This window comes from Vanellus vanellus (genome assembly GCF_965231255.1).
Source record: "Vanellus vanellus genome assembly, chromosome: 1".
Taxonomy (NCBI): domain Eukaryota; kingdom Metazoa; phylum Chordata; class Aves; order Charadriiformes; family Charadriidae; genus Vanellus; species Vanellus vanellus.
This window is the reverse complement of record NC_138905.1, coordinates 9,613,214-9,625,891: the sequence shown is the minus strand read 5'-3', so window position 1 is coordinate 9,625,891 and position 12,678 is coordinate 9,613,214. Positions and strand designations below refer to the sequence as shown.

Here is a 12,678-nt window from a genome sequence, read left to right as displayed (position 1 = left end):
GCTAGTGTGAAGGGGTGGGTTTGTATGTCCCTCCACGCAGTGGGCATTTTCCACAAAACCCCAAATACCTTGTTGTTGTGTGCACTTCCACAAGTCAGTCCTCACTGAAAGCTTGTGAAACAAAGCAGGTCACTGTTGCATATCCAAAGGTCAATACATTACTATTTAGATTCAGGATTATCATTTATAAGCATATTAGCTTTTCTAAAAGTGGTACACAGTCCATATCAAGTCTATTTTCCAGACAAGTAAACTTCAGACAGCATCAGTAACCTATGTTCAGAAAAAATACCATGATGGCTCATTGGGTAACCGCACTATTTCCTTCTGATCTGAAGGGAAAACAAGATTTTCACAGAAACAAACCAATCTTTTTCTTTTTTTCTGTTTTTTTTTTTTACCTTTTTTTTTAATAAAATAAAAACATAGAATCCTCACCTTACAAACTCTCCCAACTCGGGAAAGGATTGTCTTGTCAGATGTGCCACTATCTTGTGATATCTCTCGGAAAAAGAAGTAGATTTTGTCATCATCTGGGTTATAGGTGTCCGGGATCGGAAAAGTTCCAATGAACTTTGCTCCTAGAAGTTCCCGAAAAAAATGTTTTAAAAATTAAGAAAAGTCTTAAAAACAGGATACTAAATTTCTTTTTCAATATCTGCAATTATTTTGCATCTTCCAGTGAATTAAAAACATCACTATACAGACATATAGTGTCAAGTTTCTTACTAACTCTGAGCAAAACCCACCATTGATTCTGAAGTATTTACTCTTAGTGTGATATTTTTGCATATATAACTTACTACCACTTGCATAAATATGCAGTAATGGCTGTCAATCTCTATTTGAAAGTAGTATGACTTTCAGTACAAAACACTGCCCACAAAACTCTGTCTTACTGCTCTTGCCACCAATATCAAGCTAAGGAGATATTCCAAAAACACATGGTAGAATTTAAATTAATTTAATTACACATTGCAGCAGTTATGAGTACAGAAACACAATACTGTTTACTAGAGAGAGCTTGCAAAAAAAAAAAAAAAGGTATAAATGACAACTTTCCAAGTTACATTTCCCACATATCTGTGCTATAACCATCTTACTGTCTATATCCACCAAATCCGATATGGCACCGTGCTGGGATGCCACACTAAACTCCACAACTGACTGGTCAGCCTTAAGGACAGTGTTCTTTGTTGTGCATGAAAACAGATCAGCTGTATCAACCTAACGGTCTGTTTGCGTTACTTAAATGTGATTTTTGCTCGGAGTGCTACAGCTTGCCTTACCTTGACATGCTGAGCAGTTATATTACGCCTGGTCTCTCCCAAAGCAAGCTTGGCTATCTCTGCCTGCATCCTATAGGCACGCTTATCGGGCCAAGAGCTCAATACTCATCCTACACTGTCTTCCTTGTCTCTCTTCTTCATAGAATCACAGAACGGCTTAGGTTGGAAGGGACCTTGAAGATCATCAAGTTCATCGTTGTTCATGATCTCCAGTCCTGCTCTACCTGTTCACCCGTTGTGGGTTTTGTTTGTTTGTTTGTTTTTGTTTTCTTTTTTATTTTTGCACTAAAATCGGGATTTATGTGAGTTCCAGGGGCCCCTGACTGCAGCAGAGCAGGCAACTACAGTCTCCCACAAGTGAACCAGATACTCGGGGAAGTGATTTTTAAGACATTCCCCAATGTGTTACAATAGATGAGCTCTTGTGAGGGCGCTTGGATCAATGATGTTTTTCTTTAAACAGAGTGGCTATACAAATACGGTGCAAAGAGACCCTTGACTCTAAAATACATTCTTTCAGCAATAAAATACACAGTCTTTGTCCCCCATAAGTAGGCAGGCTGCAGCAAAAAGCAGTGAGGAGGACGGGGTGAGGTGGCAGAGCAAACAGCGCACACTGGCCGTATGTGGGGAGTGCTATTACCAGCTTTTAATATATCTTCATGCCTTTGTCCTCTTTATAATGACAGTTGCTTTATATTAGCCTGGAGGATTTTTCAGCATGAACCCTATAGTACACACTGGACAAAAAGAGGGTCCTTGATTCAAAAGTTCACAGTCGAAGGCTTGAGACAAACCGGGATATGTTTAAGTGCTGAATGTGCACCTTCATGACAGAAGAGTAAATTTATGGGTCAAAATAAATTGTGTTGCTTCCATTTTAAACCCTTCTGACACTAGAGAATGGCATCAGCAGAAAAAAATGAAATGATGCAGGCACCAAGCCCTATAAATTTGAGTTAGGATTTCAAAATGAGCCTAAAGAAAATATCCAATTACCCCTCAGGGCCTGTAAGGCCACTTTGAAGATTAGATCTCTAAGCGTGAATAAATACATAAATACGCTTCCAGTATGGTTTCTTAAATATGCGGTTAGCTAAATAGCCATTTAATAGGAAAACCTGTGAAATACTTCTATAACATTCTTTTGAATTTCACATAGATTTTTTTTTTTAATCCACATTCACGGAACAAAACCCTGAATATATGTTTTTTTTAAATTAAATTTCATTGCTTTACTTGGCAAGCCAAATGCAAAAACAAATGCCTCAATACCAATTCCTGGAACAGATTTAGAAGAATCTCTAACAAATTAAAGGAACACAAATATTTAATGATTTTCAATCACATCATTGAAAACACTGAAGTTGAAAGTTAAATAAAAAAAAAATAATACACTGTTAAAGATATGAAGACAAAGGGACTGAAAACAATTTAATGAAAAAGATCATGATCTGAAAAGCATGTTATGTTCTGAGAGATCTTTGTCTCATCTTTCGTAATCCGTCCATACAACATTAAAAAGTCCATTTAAACCAACTGTGAATTAGGTTTTTTGGATTCTTTGCATGGGAAAATATTATATGATGATGATTTTGAACCAGTGTTTATTTTCCTATACACACAGTTGTCCCCCTCTAATTGTTACAATAGAAGATGTTTCCCACATATTAATTTTGTAGTAAATTGTATGTAACCAAACAGGGGATTAAAAGCATCGTGAGCTCTGACAATAGATGGTACACTAAATTCAGGTGTTGCTCGTACTTTTTTAAGCACGTTCTTGTGACCTAGTGGGAAGAGCTGTTACACCTCGTCCTTCACTCCTGGGTTTGCTGGTGTGGTCATGTTTGCTGCTGGTTTCCTGCTGGCTCTCACACACTTCTATCGCCAGCAGTAGTTTTAGACAGTGCAACCGCGAATGCCTTACTTAAGACCTACAGAGAAGTAAGACTCATTAAGCTTAGAAAAAGAGGACAGCAAATGAGCAGTAAATCCCAGAAGATGAAGAAATGAAAAAGCAACCAAAAACAGTGGGAGGCAGCAGCTCTTTGAGCTGCTCTGGCAGCAGTTGGGCTGCAAGAAATAAAATTCAATGGATAGTGTTCACCTCATTTACCTTTAACTGTCTAGAAATCAAGCTCCTAGCCTATATCGTCTAGGTCCTCTCTCAGGGAGGGACACAAGGAAGAAAGTGGCAATGAATAATCCTATTTTAAGACAGATTCCTACAATGGGTGGGGTGAGCGACCCTCTGGAAGTGTCACCTCTCTCTGTAAATTACAGACAGACACAAGCGAAACGACTGAGCTCAGACAGGATGCTAACTTTTGCCTTTTAGAGCTAAGTGAGCTGAATCCCATCCAAAGTTCACAGGATATAAAGAAGTCATTGCCTGCAAGACTTTGCCCTGGCAAAGACAACTAAATTGCAATAAAAGAAAAAAAAAAGGAAAAAAAAAAAAAAAAAGAATGCAATTCAGGGCAGCACTCATTCCAGCTATGGCTTTAGCTTCCTATAAAGGCAGGAGGAATGTGCAGCTGTTTAGTGCACGCCTGTATGTAGGGCTCGGGTGTCCCACCACAGGATGCTCTCCTCTGCCCACTGGGCTGGAGCGGGGCAGGCTCGGTTCCAGTGGGCGGCTTTGCCATCCGGAGCGGGGCCACCAGCCCCACGCGCCTCGTCCCTGACCACGGGTAAGGCAGGTCTGGTCAGCGGCTGCGGGAGCGCCTGATTCTTCAGCTCTGCAGGAGAAGGGCTGATGTCTCAGCAGAGGCAGCATCCCCTCTGTCTTCAGTGCCACCGCGCGCAGGAGTATGAGCCTGTGTGAGCGTGAGTCATGGGAAAGATTAGCCGCCTTCCTCCCTTTCTCCTTTGTGGAGCTGCTATTCAGTCATTGAGATTAAGACACGTCTTAATTAGTCAAGATAGAGATTCTCTGCAAGGAACTGGAAGGTATCCTACGCATTTTTCCCTTATGCTTTGTCTTTCCCTCCCTTCCCCCAGGAAAGGATAATCCTGTTTCCAGAAACAGAATAAGACTAAACTTTAAAAATATTAAGGTGCATTATAGAAAAACTTCCTCAGCCCTTTGGAAAAAAAAAAAAAAAACAACCAAGTTATACATTTTATCCTAAGTAAACCATGAGTCACGCCTGGAAATAATTTATTTCTAATTGTACAATTACTCAAGTATGTACAACTTTTCCTGGAGGTCTAACACATGCTTGGTAAATGGGTGGTAGATTTAGGGAAGAAGGGATTTAGATGAGATGGGAGTTTTAAACCTGAAATCAAGTAAATATTTTCTTTATACCAATATCGTCTGAAAGCACAAATGTATGCCGTTGGTAATGTTACACAATAACCTAGAAATATATTGGCTACACTATGGCTTATTGCAGAAATGATCCCATCATTTAGAGTTGCACTCAAAATTTTCTCCAACCTTAAAAGGACTGTTTCAAAATACTAAAAGCACCTAGTTTATATCTATGCCTCTTAGTATAACAGTGCATGGATTGTGTATGTGAAGTCTTAGACAGAGCGTGGCTGTAGTTTTTTCTATGGCTGGAAACAAGGTAAACCTGAAGAATATATGGGGTCTTCAGTGTTTATATAGTGTGGGGTAATTTTCACGTCGCAGTCTAGCACACTAAAGCTGTTTTTCAAACCCAGACATATTAATATATTATTCTCCTCAGAAAACTTTCACAAATACAGGTGCTTTAACTGAAAACAGAATAAAACATGAATCAATCTAAAAGAAAGAAGAAAGGCAGACACCCCCCACCCAGCCTCGAAACCAAACCACATAAACAGTTCTCAAACCTTTAGTTTATTCTGTGTTCTTGTACTGTTCCCTTGCCTCAAACTGCTCGTGAAGAAACAGTAATAGCATACAGAAATGTTTGGAACCGGATATTTAAGCTTTAAGTCCTTTTGGGCTGGGAGCTGAACCCTGTAATGCTCATCAAGGTGGTTCTATGCTAATGATAACACCAGATGCTCCTCAGGACCAAACTGCAGTAAATCTTTCTTTTTAGGATATTATAACATCCCTTAGGAAAGCAGCTACCCTAACCATCTTTCCATGCTGAGCATCCGCAGGCTGCCAGTGATAAAATTGGATATTCAGTTGCACGGTTAATTACAGTAAGAGAACTGCCTGCTGGAACGCCCATCCTGGTCCCAACTGCTTACAGCCCATTTCTGGTCTACGTTGCACAAGGGATGTGTAGAAATGAGAGACGGGAGATAGGAGAGAAGGGACAAGACAGGTTTTGAGCACAGAAAATGAAAGTGGGACAGGTCAGCAGAGTCAGATGTGAGATTTTTTTATCTGTCCGAAGGACTGCTCCTATTTGGAAAGGTAAAACGACTTTATGCGGCTTCTCCTTTCCCCTTCAACTCACAGCAGAAATCCTGAGGTTATGGAGTTACAACTAGACAGAAGCGTAAGGCAACAGCTTAGAAGAAGGTAGAGAAGGGGTAGGGGGAAAAAAAACATAATAAAGAAGAACGCTTCCTCTTGTTGAGGTCTCAAAGAGTTAAGAGGCAAAATTATCCCTTTCAGAAGCTGTCTGCTGGGAAGACAACTTAACCCTGTGGTCGGCTGCCCTGGCTTTACAATACACCCATAATAGTTACACAGGCATCCTGAATCAGGGCCAGTGTTGCCACATCTTTAAAGACAGTTGACGGCTAAAAGGGGGATGCTTTAATTGAGCAGGGTTAGCTTGTGAGCGAAGTTTTCCATGTTGCTCTGTGTGTGGTTTGAGACTGGCTGTGTGTAAATGCAGCCAGTTTTTTAGAGGGTTTACTAGCTCAGAACGTTTTTTAACAGGCAAGAAAAAGCAGTGTTTTGCTTGGGAAGCTATTTTAGGGTGCCCTTAGCGGTTTTAAAATGATCCTCACAGCAACAAAGGGTATTTTTCCCCTCAAAAAAGGAAAAGAAAAAAAAAAAAAAGAAAGACCTCCTACCTAAAAACGTGGAATTTCTAGTCTGTCATTTCGGCACGCTGTAGGGAACAGCTTTTAACAAGTGATCGGAAAAAAGGGTTTAAAAAAAATATATATTCCAACAAGACTGGAAATAGAAGCATCTAAGTCATGATATTATTCCAATTACAGGACTATATACAGATGTATAGATCAAGGACGGAAAGAATGATTAGGTCTTACGCTCCTACTCTTTCCTTAATTAGCATTTTCACCTCTGACTTTTCTCAAGTGCATTTTTGTTCCACTGAGATTTTTTTTTTTTTAAAAAGCCTACGTAATCCAAAGATACCATGATACAATATCTATATTTATAGTTACTGGACATATATTTATATAAGAAAGGGGCTATTAACTTCAGAGAGGCAGGGACAATGCAAATGACAACAGCATATGTTTGGGATCTTACCAGTAAGCCAGTAATGTTCAGAAATGTCAGTTCTGATGTAATGGTGGTCGTGAGAAGGGCCCAGTGAACGTGTTAGAGCAGTGTCTTTGCCAAGGAAATCAGAAGCTGTTCCAGCATAAAGATATTCATCTGCAAATGAAAAAGAAATAGGGTTTCTGCAGCTGTGGGGTAAACAAAATTAAAACTGTTTGTGTCTTGTTGGGTGAAAACACCTGCATTTAATTGGCCTATAAACTAATTTAATGTATTAAGGTATTACTGACTTGTATTTTAATGGAATTTTGGGTTCTGTGGACTTAAATTTAAATGAGGGTAATATTTGTAATATATGCCTGAGAAGTAAAAGAATCCAAGTCTAATTTTCAGATCTTTTAGGCGTCCAGAAAGGTAAATTCCCCAGGCTTTAATGGGTGCTGGGCTCTTACGGGCAGAAAGGTGCATTTAACCTGAGCATCCTGCCCTGTGAGCACTGACCATGGACCTGGGGGCCGTGGCGAGGACATGATCGTCTGTCCACTCAAGCTAGCTCTTGTGTCCCAGGCTTGCCATGGTCCCGGTGGCTTTGCTGCTTCTGGGCTTGAGGTAGTAAACGTGATGGACGCTTCACTACGGGAACTTTGCAGCTTGGCCCTTTCCTGGTGTGGGGATCTCCGTCCAACACTTCATTCGTGAAGAGGCATTCAGGCAGTATGGGGATTCTTCTCAACTATGTAACGTGTTAATGGTAGGAATATGGCTACAGACCCAAATCGCGATCATTTTAACATAGCGAATGGTCCCACTAAAATAAATGAGACATCTTGCTTGAATAAGGCAGCCAGAATTTGTCTCACAAGGAAACTATATCTATAACACAGTGCAGTGTTCTTGCTGCAACTGCAGTTACCATTTAGTCTTCTACCAGCTTAGTGGGCAATGCAAAACTTCACAGCCTTAAAAATTGCACAATATTTTCTGTTTTCCTTCAGATCTCAGTTAAAAACAAACAAACAAACAAAAAAAAAAAAACAGTATCACTGTGATTTTATTATTTTTTTTACTGCATAGTGAATTTTATAATCCCCTTTTTTTTCTGCAAAATAACAAGATAGCTTTATTGGTTGGAGGAGTTTGTTTTTTGTTTAATGACTTGAAAAATAAAACCTTGGAGTCTGTAAAAAGAATAAAGGTTCATGTTCGTAAACAATAATCATATAAAAAGCTACGATACATAAAAATCCCCTTCCAGGAGTTCTTTCTCCAGGTTTTCTGATACTCTGGGTGGAAAAGATTTCACAAGATCTTTTAGAGAGAATTCCTTTGTTGAGAGTGAATGCAGAATAAATACCATTCCACATAGATGTCTGGGTTTTCGTTTGCAAAAGATGTAAATGCACTTAAAAAAATAAGATCAAAGGAAAAAACAAAACAAAACAAAACAAACAAAACAAACCACAACCCACGATCCACAGCACTTTATTTGGCCAAAAAAGATCTATCAGCTTTCTTTTTACCTCATTATTATTGTTACTTATGTATTATTTCCATGACAGTATTGGAAAGCACATCTTTCAGACAGCATGTCGCCTTTGTAAAGAAACAATAGTGCATTCTGAAAGGCATTTGTCATAATGAGGAATGGGCAGGGTAATTGGTGTTTGCCAACTGACAGGCACTCAGTGATCGATAAATCTGAAGGGCTAACAGAAATTCTCCATCCTCGCTTAGGCCCTGCTGACAAGGCATTTTCAGCACTTCTCTCAGCTTTTTTTGGTATCTCTCATTCCAAGTTCCAGTTATGTCCAGAACAGTTTTAGTGAGCGGTAATTTGTAAAAGAAGACGGATGATGAGCAGGTGATTTTTCAGTCAAAAAGGCTAGCTTTTCAGATTTATCTGTGGAATTTACTTGGGGTGAAATGCTGTGTGTAATGCAAAGAGAGACTATGCATTTCTACAAAGAATGAAAATTACACAGTTGTATTAACCTACACACACGAACGAAAATATAATGAAATATTATTTAGATCATATACGTATAACTGATTTCAGAGTGTTTTCTGAAGGATACAAGCAATCTTTATCGCCACTTAGCAGATAAATAAAACTAGGCAGAGAGAAGTGACATGCCAAAGGTTACTCCTCTCATCAGTGGCAGAGATGGAACCGCATCCCAGCACAGTGTCTTATCCATGAGGTATGCTGCTCTACTAGTCCTTTTGGGAAGAAAGTAATCATCAAAAAACAGGCCACAAACGCATTCTCTGGTCAGGCCTGTCACTCTTTACAATGCTCCTTTTACATTATTGCGAAGCCCTTGACACCAGGCACAGTCAGCGAAGGGATACTAGAATACGCTGACCACTAATTTTATCTAGCTTAAAAATTCTTAAGTACCAAAGTTCATGTTTTAGTCAGCTAAAACACAGAAGCTTCTTCATTTCACAAGATTTAATAGAGCAGTCAAAGCACTAGAGTGCTGCTGAAATTAGCCAACACTATAATAAATCATGGAGTTCTATTGCATTAAAAAAGAAAAACTAAGAAAAAAAAAAAAAAGGTTAAATTTTCTAGAATCCCATTTTAAAAATAGACTTCACGGTCTAACATTAAACAGTACCAGGGGTCCCCAAGAAGAATAAGCACTGGCTTTAATCTATTGTTTTTAATAAAGGAAGTCCTGCCCCATCTGTTGGGTCAGAATCACAAATCATCTATCTTATTATCTGAGAATAAAGACTGAACATTAGTCATATTCTTTTTATAACACAGAGTGACCGATACTTCAAAGCATTGTCACCACTGCTCTTTGGCTGTAAATGAAAACGTCATGGTGCCTCACTCTTATCTTGTATTCATATGCTTGACGGACAAGTTAAATGAAAATTGTCCAAAGCTATGAACCAAACCATGACAAAAGTAGCTCTTATAGTGATTTGAAATCCGGAGGTCAAGCTGACATTCCTCGGCACCAAATGTCAGACCACACAGCGCTGCGATGCAGCGAGCAGGCAGATTGCACTATCTTGTTCCTAGGCTTCCAGCTTCAGAAGTGGCTACTCGAGTAAATAGAAACCTCAAAAATGTATTTATGGAAATAGTGGATGTCAGCAGACTTCAAAGGGCAGAACATATTGATAATTGCAGAAAGAGGCCCAGAAGCGCTTCCAACATTGTCTGTCCGTATGTTTTTTTTTTGTTGTTGTCCTCTTAAAGGAGAAATGACTGGGTGAGGATGAAACCGCCTTCCTGCTCAACTGGCAGAGGCTTCGCAGCTGCTCAAATGTCTCTGTGCTGCTGCATTTCCAGCTCTAGTGTCTGCAGACTGAAGGCTCCTTCAGCTCTGAGAGCACAAACTGGCATCAGAAACACAACTAACACCAGAGGAGCTTCAGTGATGGCATCTTCTGGGCCTCTGACCCCAGACTTCACGTTACGAAGCCATCGCACGGCTGAGAGGAGCGCCTGGCTCTGATGGTTTCTTACCTGCCATCACCGAAGCAAACGGCTGCTGAGGATCGAAAGGGCATTTCAACCTGCCAGACTCCAAGTTCTGAGTATCCAGCCGGAATACCGTTTCCTGAGAATAAACACATATTCGTTATCCTGGTGTGGCTGCAAACAACAACTCACTTAGGCGAACTGTTCTGCTCGTGTACAAAGTGAAGGTGTGTTAGATCACACAGCTGTCATCTCAGCATTGATGTTTACAGTCCACGTATCTGTTTTATACAGAGATTTTTTTCAACTCATTGTTTTAACATATTCTGTTCACTCTGTAGTGAAACACATCTTAAAAAAAATACAATTATTTTCAGGGAAAAAAAGGGTGCATTGTTCATTTCTACTCAAATTAAAAGCTGGATTGTACTTAAAAGGCACTGGCTTCTATTTGGGAAAGTGCTGATAGACTGTGTTGCAACAGGAGACCCAGAAGGGATTCTGGCTGACTCCTAAATTTCTCCAGGGACTGCTGAATAATGTTTGCGGCAGACCCAGTTCAGCCCCTTTTAAATGAAAGCAGCATATGCTCGCTGTTGTTATTTTTAACCAGGCTAATGATACAAGAGATATCAGAATAGATCCTTCCTTGCAGTTCCCAAACGCAGTGTGATTAATTCCTGGGTCACACAACAAGGGCATAGAGGAAGATAAAGTAAAGAAATTTTTTAAAAACTATTTCTGATGTTTTCAGTGGGCAATCAACAACTCAATTGCTGTAAGTATTAATTGGAAGTTTTACTATAGTTTTGAGTTGCCAAAATGGGCGCTTCGACTTGTTCCTTTCATTAGTTTCCTAAAAACACGCTTAACCTGAAACCCAACCTAAGTCCTTCTGAGGGCAAATTGATTGCTCAGAGGAGTAAAGTGAAGTCTTTGCAGGTGTAGAGACTTGATTTCAGAAGTCTGCTGCTGTTAGAGAAGGGAGGCTGCCTACAGAAGTGCTGTTAACATCCTCTCCTACCCACAGCGATATTTGAAATCCCACTAGTGATCAGGAATCAAATAGTTGTGAGTTTAATGTCTATTGTAGAGATATAAATTTTGAAGTTAGTTTAAAAAAAAAAAAAAACACAAACAAAACACCTCTATGATTTAAAAAATTACCTAAAGAGTGAAGTGATTTTAATGATTTGTTTCTAAACCTCTGCCTTGCAAGAGGACTGAAGAGTACGCATGACAGTTAAGTATGCCCAGAGATGGCCACATAGGATCAGACTTCACAGCACATTAATTCAATTAATCCTCAATGTACTTCAGATTATAAATGACCAAACCTTTCTATTTCATTGAGGTGTCTCCTAAACTCTCTAGGCTCAGAAGACAAAAGACCAGGATACTGAATAATTAAGCTCTTTAAGAGAAAAGAAAAATAGATTCCAGTCTATGAACATAAATTCCATTTCCTCCAGCACTTCTGGCTGATACAAAGCAGAATTTAATCATCAGACAACAATCCTTGTTATCTTCCCAAACCTGTGGAGTATCAGGTAAATCAAATTCTCAGGCTACTGAAGTGGGTCAGAGCACATCAAGGACAAAACTAAATTAAAAATTAAGCTTTTTTTTTTTTCCCTTTCTGACAATACTGTGTTAATTTTCCATTCTCATTTCTTCTAAGAAGTGTAATCCTGAGCTGCTCAGAGGACCCTTGCCACATCACATGTAAAGAGGCTGTCTCCAAGTCCAGCAGCACTCAAGGGACTGAGGGCTTTATAGATCAACATCAAATATTTCAGACTTCACCCGGGCAAACTAATGGACACTACCAGGCATTCACACGGAATTAACCTCCTGCTTTCACTTTGGACAAAGCTTTCAAAGAAAAGAGCATCCCTTGGAGAGCTGTGGCTAACAGCACCAACCGTGCCAAGCCTCATCTTCACTGGCCAAGAGAAGTTTTGGCAGTGACTTCAGCAATAGCAAGACTAGGACTTTAATCCCCTTTAATTGTGTGATCCCCTAGGGGATTTGTACTGCTTCAAAAGCGGTGTGTGCTGTGGTTTTGAGTCACCTGATCCACACTGTTTTCCTCTCTTTTTTCATAGCGCTGTCACTGGCCAGCAGACCACTGGGCAAATCCACCAGCAGCTTTCGAAGGTCAGCAGGGCACTGCCTGGTTTCACAGCCTGCATGAAGCTATCTCAGGCCCTAGCTCTCCCAAGCATCCCACAGCTTCCTGCGAGGTTGCTAATTACCAAACATCCACTATCCATTCTTGTAACCCAGAAGTAAAAAAAAAAAAAAAAAAAAAAAAAGTGAAAAAAGAAAAAGATTAAAATAGCAGATCTGCAATAAAAGTGTTTTGAATTACCACGTAGGACTCCTGGCTTCAGTTCCTGCAACCAGGAGACATTTTCAGCTGCCCGTCAAATTCATGTCAATGGCTCAGTCCTCAGCACCCTCCTGTCCTGTCACATTTATCTGGAGAGGCGTTGCAAGGACCGTGGCCGCCGGGTGCTTGGGGTCCAAGAAGGAAAGGGAAAATATGCCTTATGCCA

The 12,678-nt window shown here is 40.0% G+C and overlaps 1 protein-coding gene across 1 annotated transcript in view; it reads right to left on the bottom strand.

Annotated features, from left to right (window-relative positions):
* Positions 1-12,678, bottom strand: part of SEMA3D (semaphorin 3D) — a 146,386-nt gene that overhangs the window by 52,325 nt on the left and 81,383 nt on the right. The window contains exons 6-8 of the mRNA XM_082498678.1: positions 10,163-10,256; positions 6,700-6,828; positions 439-581 (exon numbers count right to left, since the gene is read on the bottom strand). Coding sequence (XP_082354804.1) covers positions 439-581; positions 6,700-6,828; positions 10,163-10,256 — 366 coding nt within the window. The remainder of the gene's footprint in view (positions 1-438; positions 582-6,699; positions 6,829-10,162; positions 10,257-12,678) is intronic.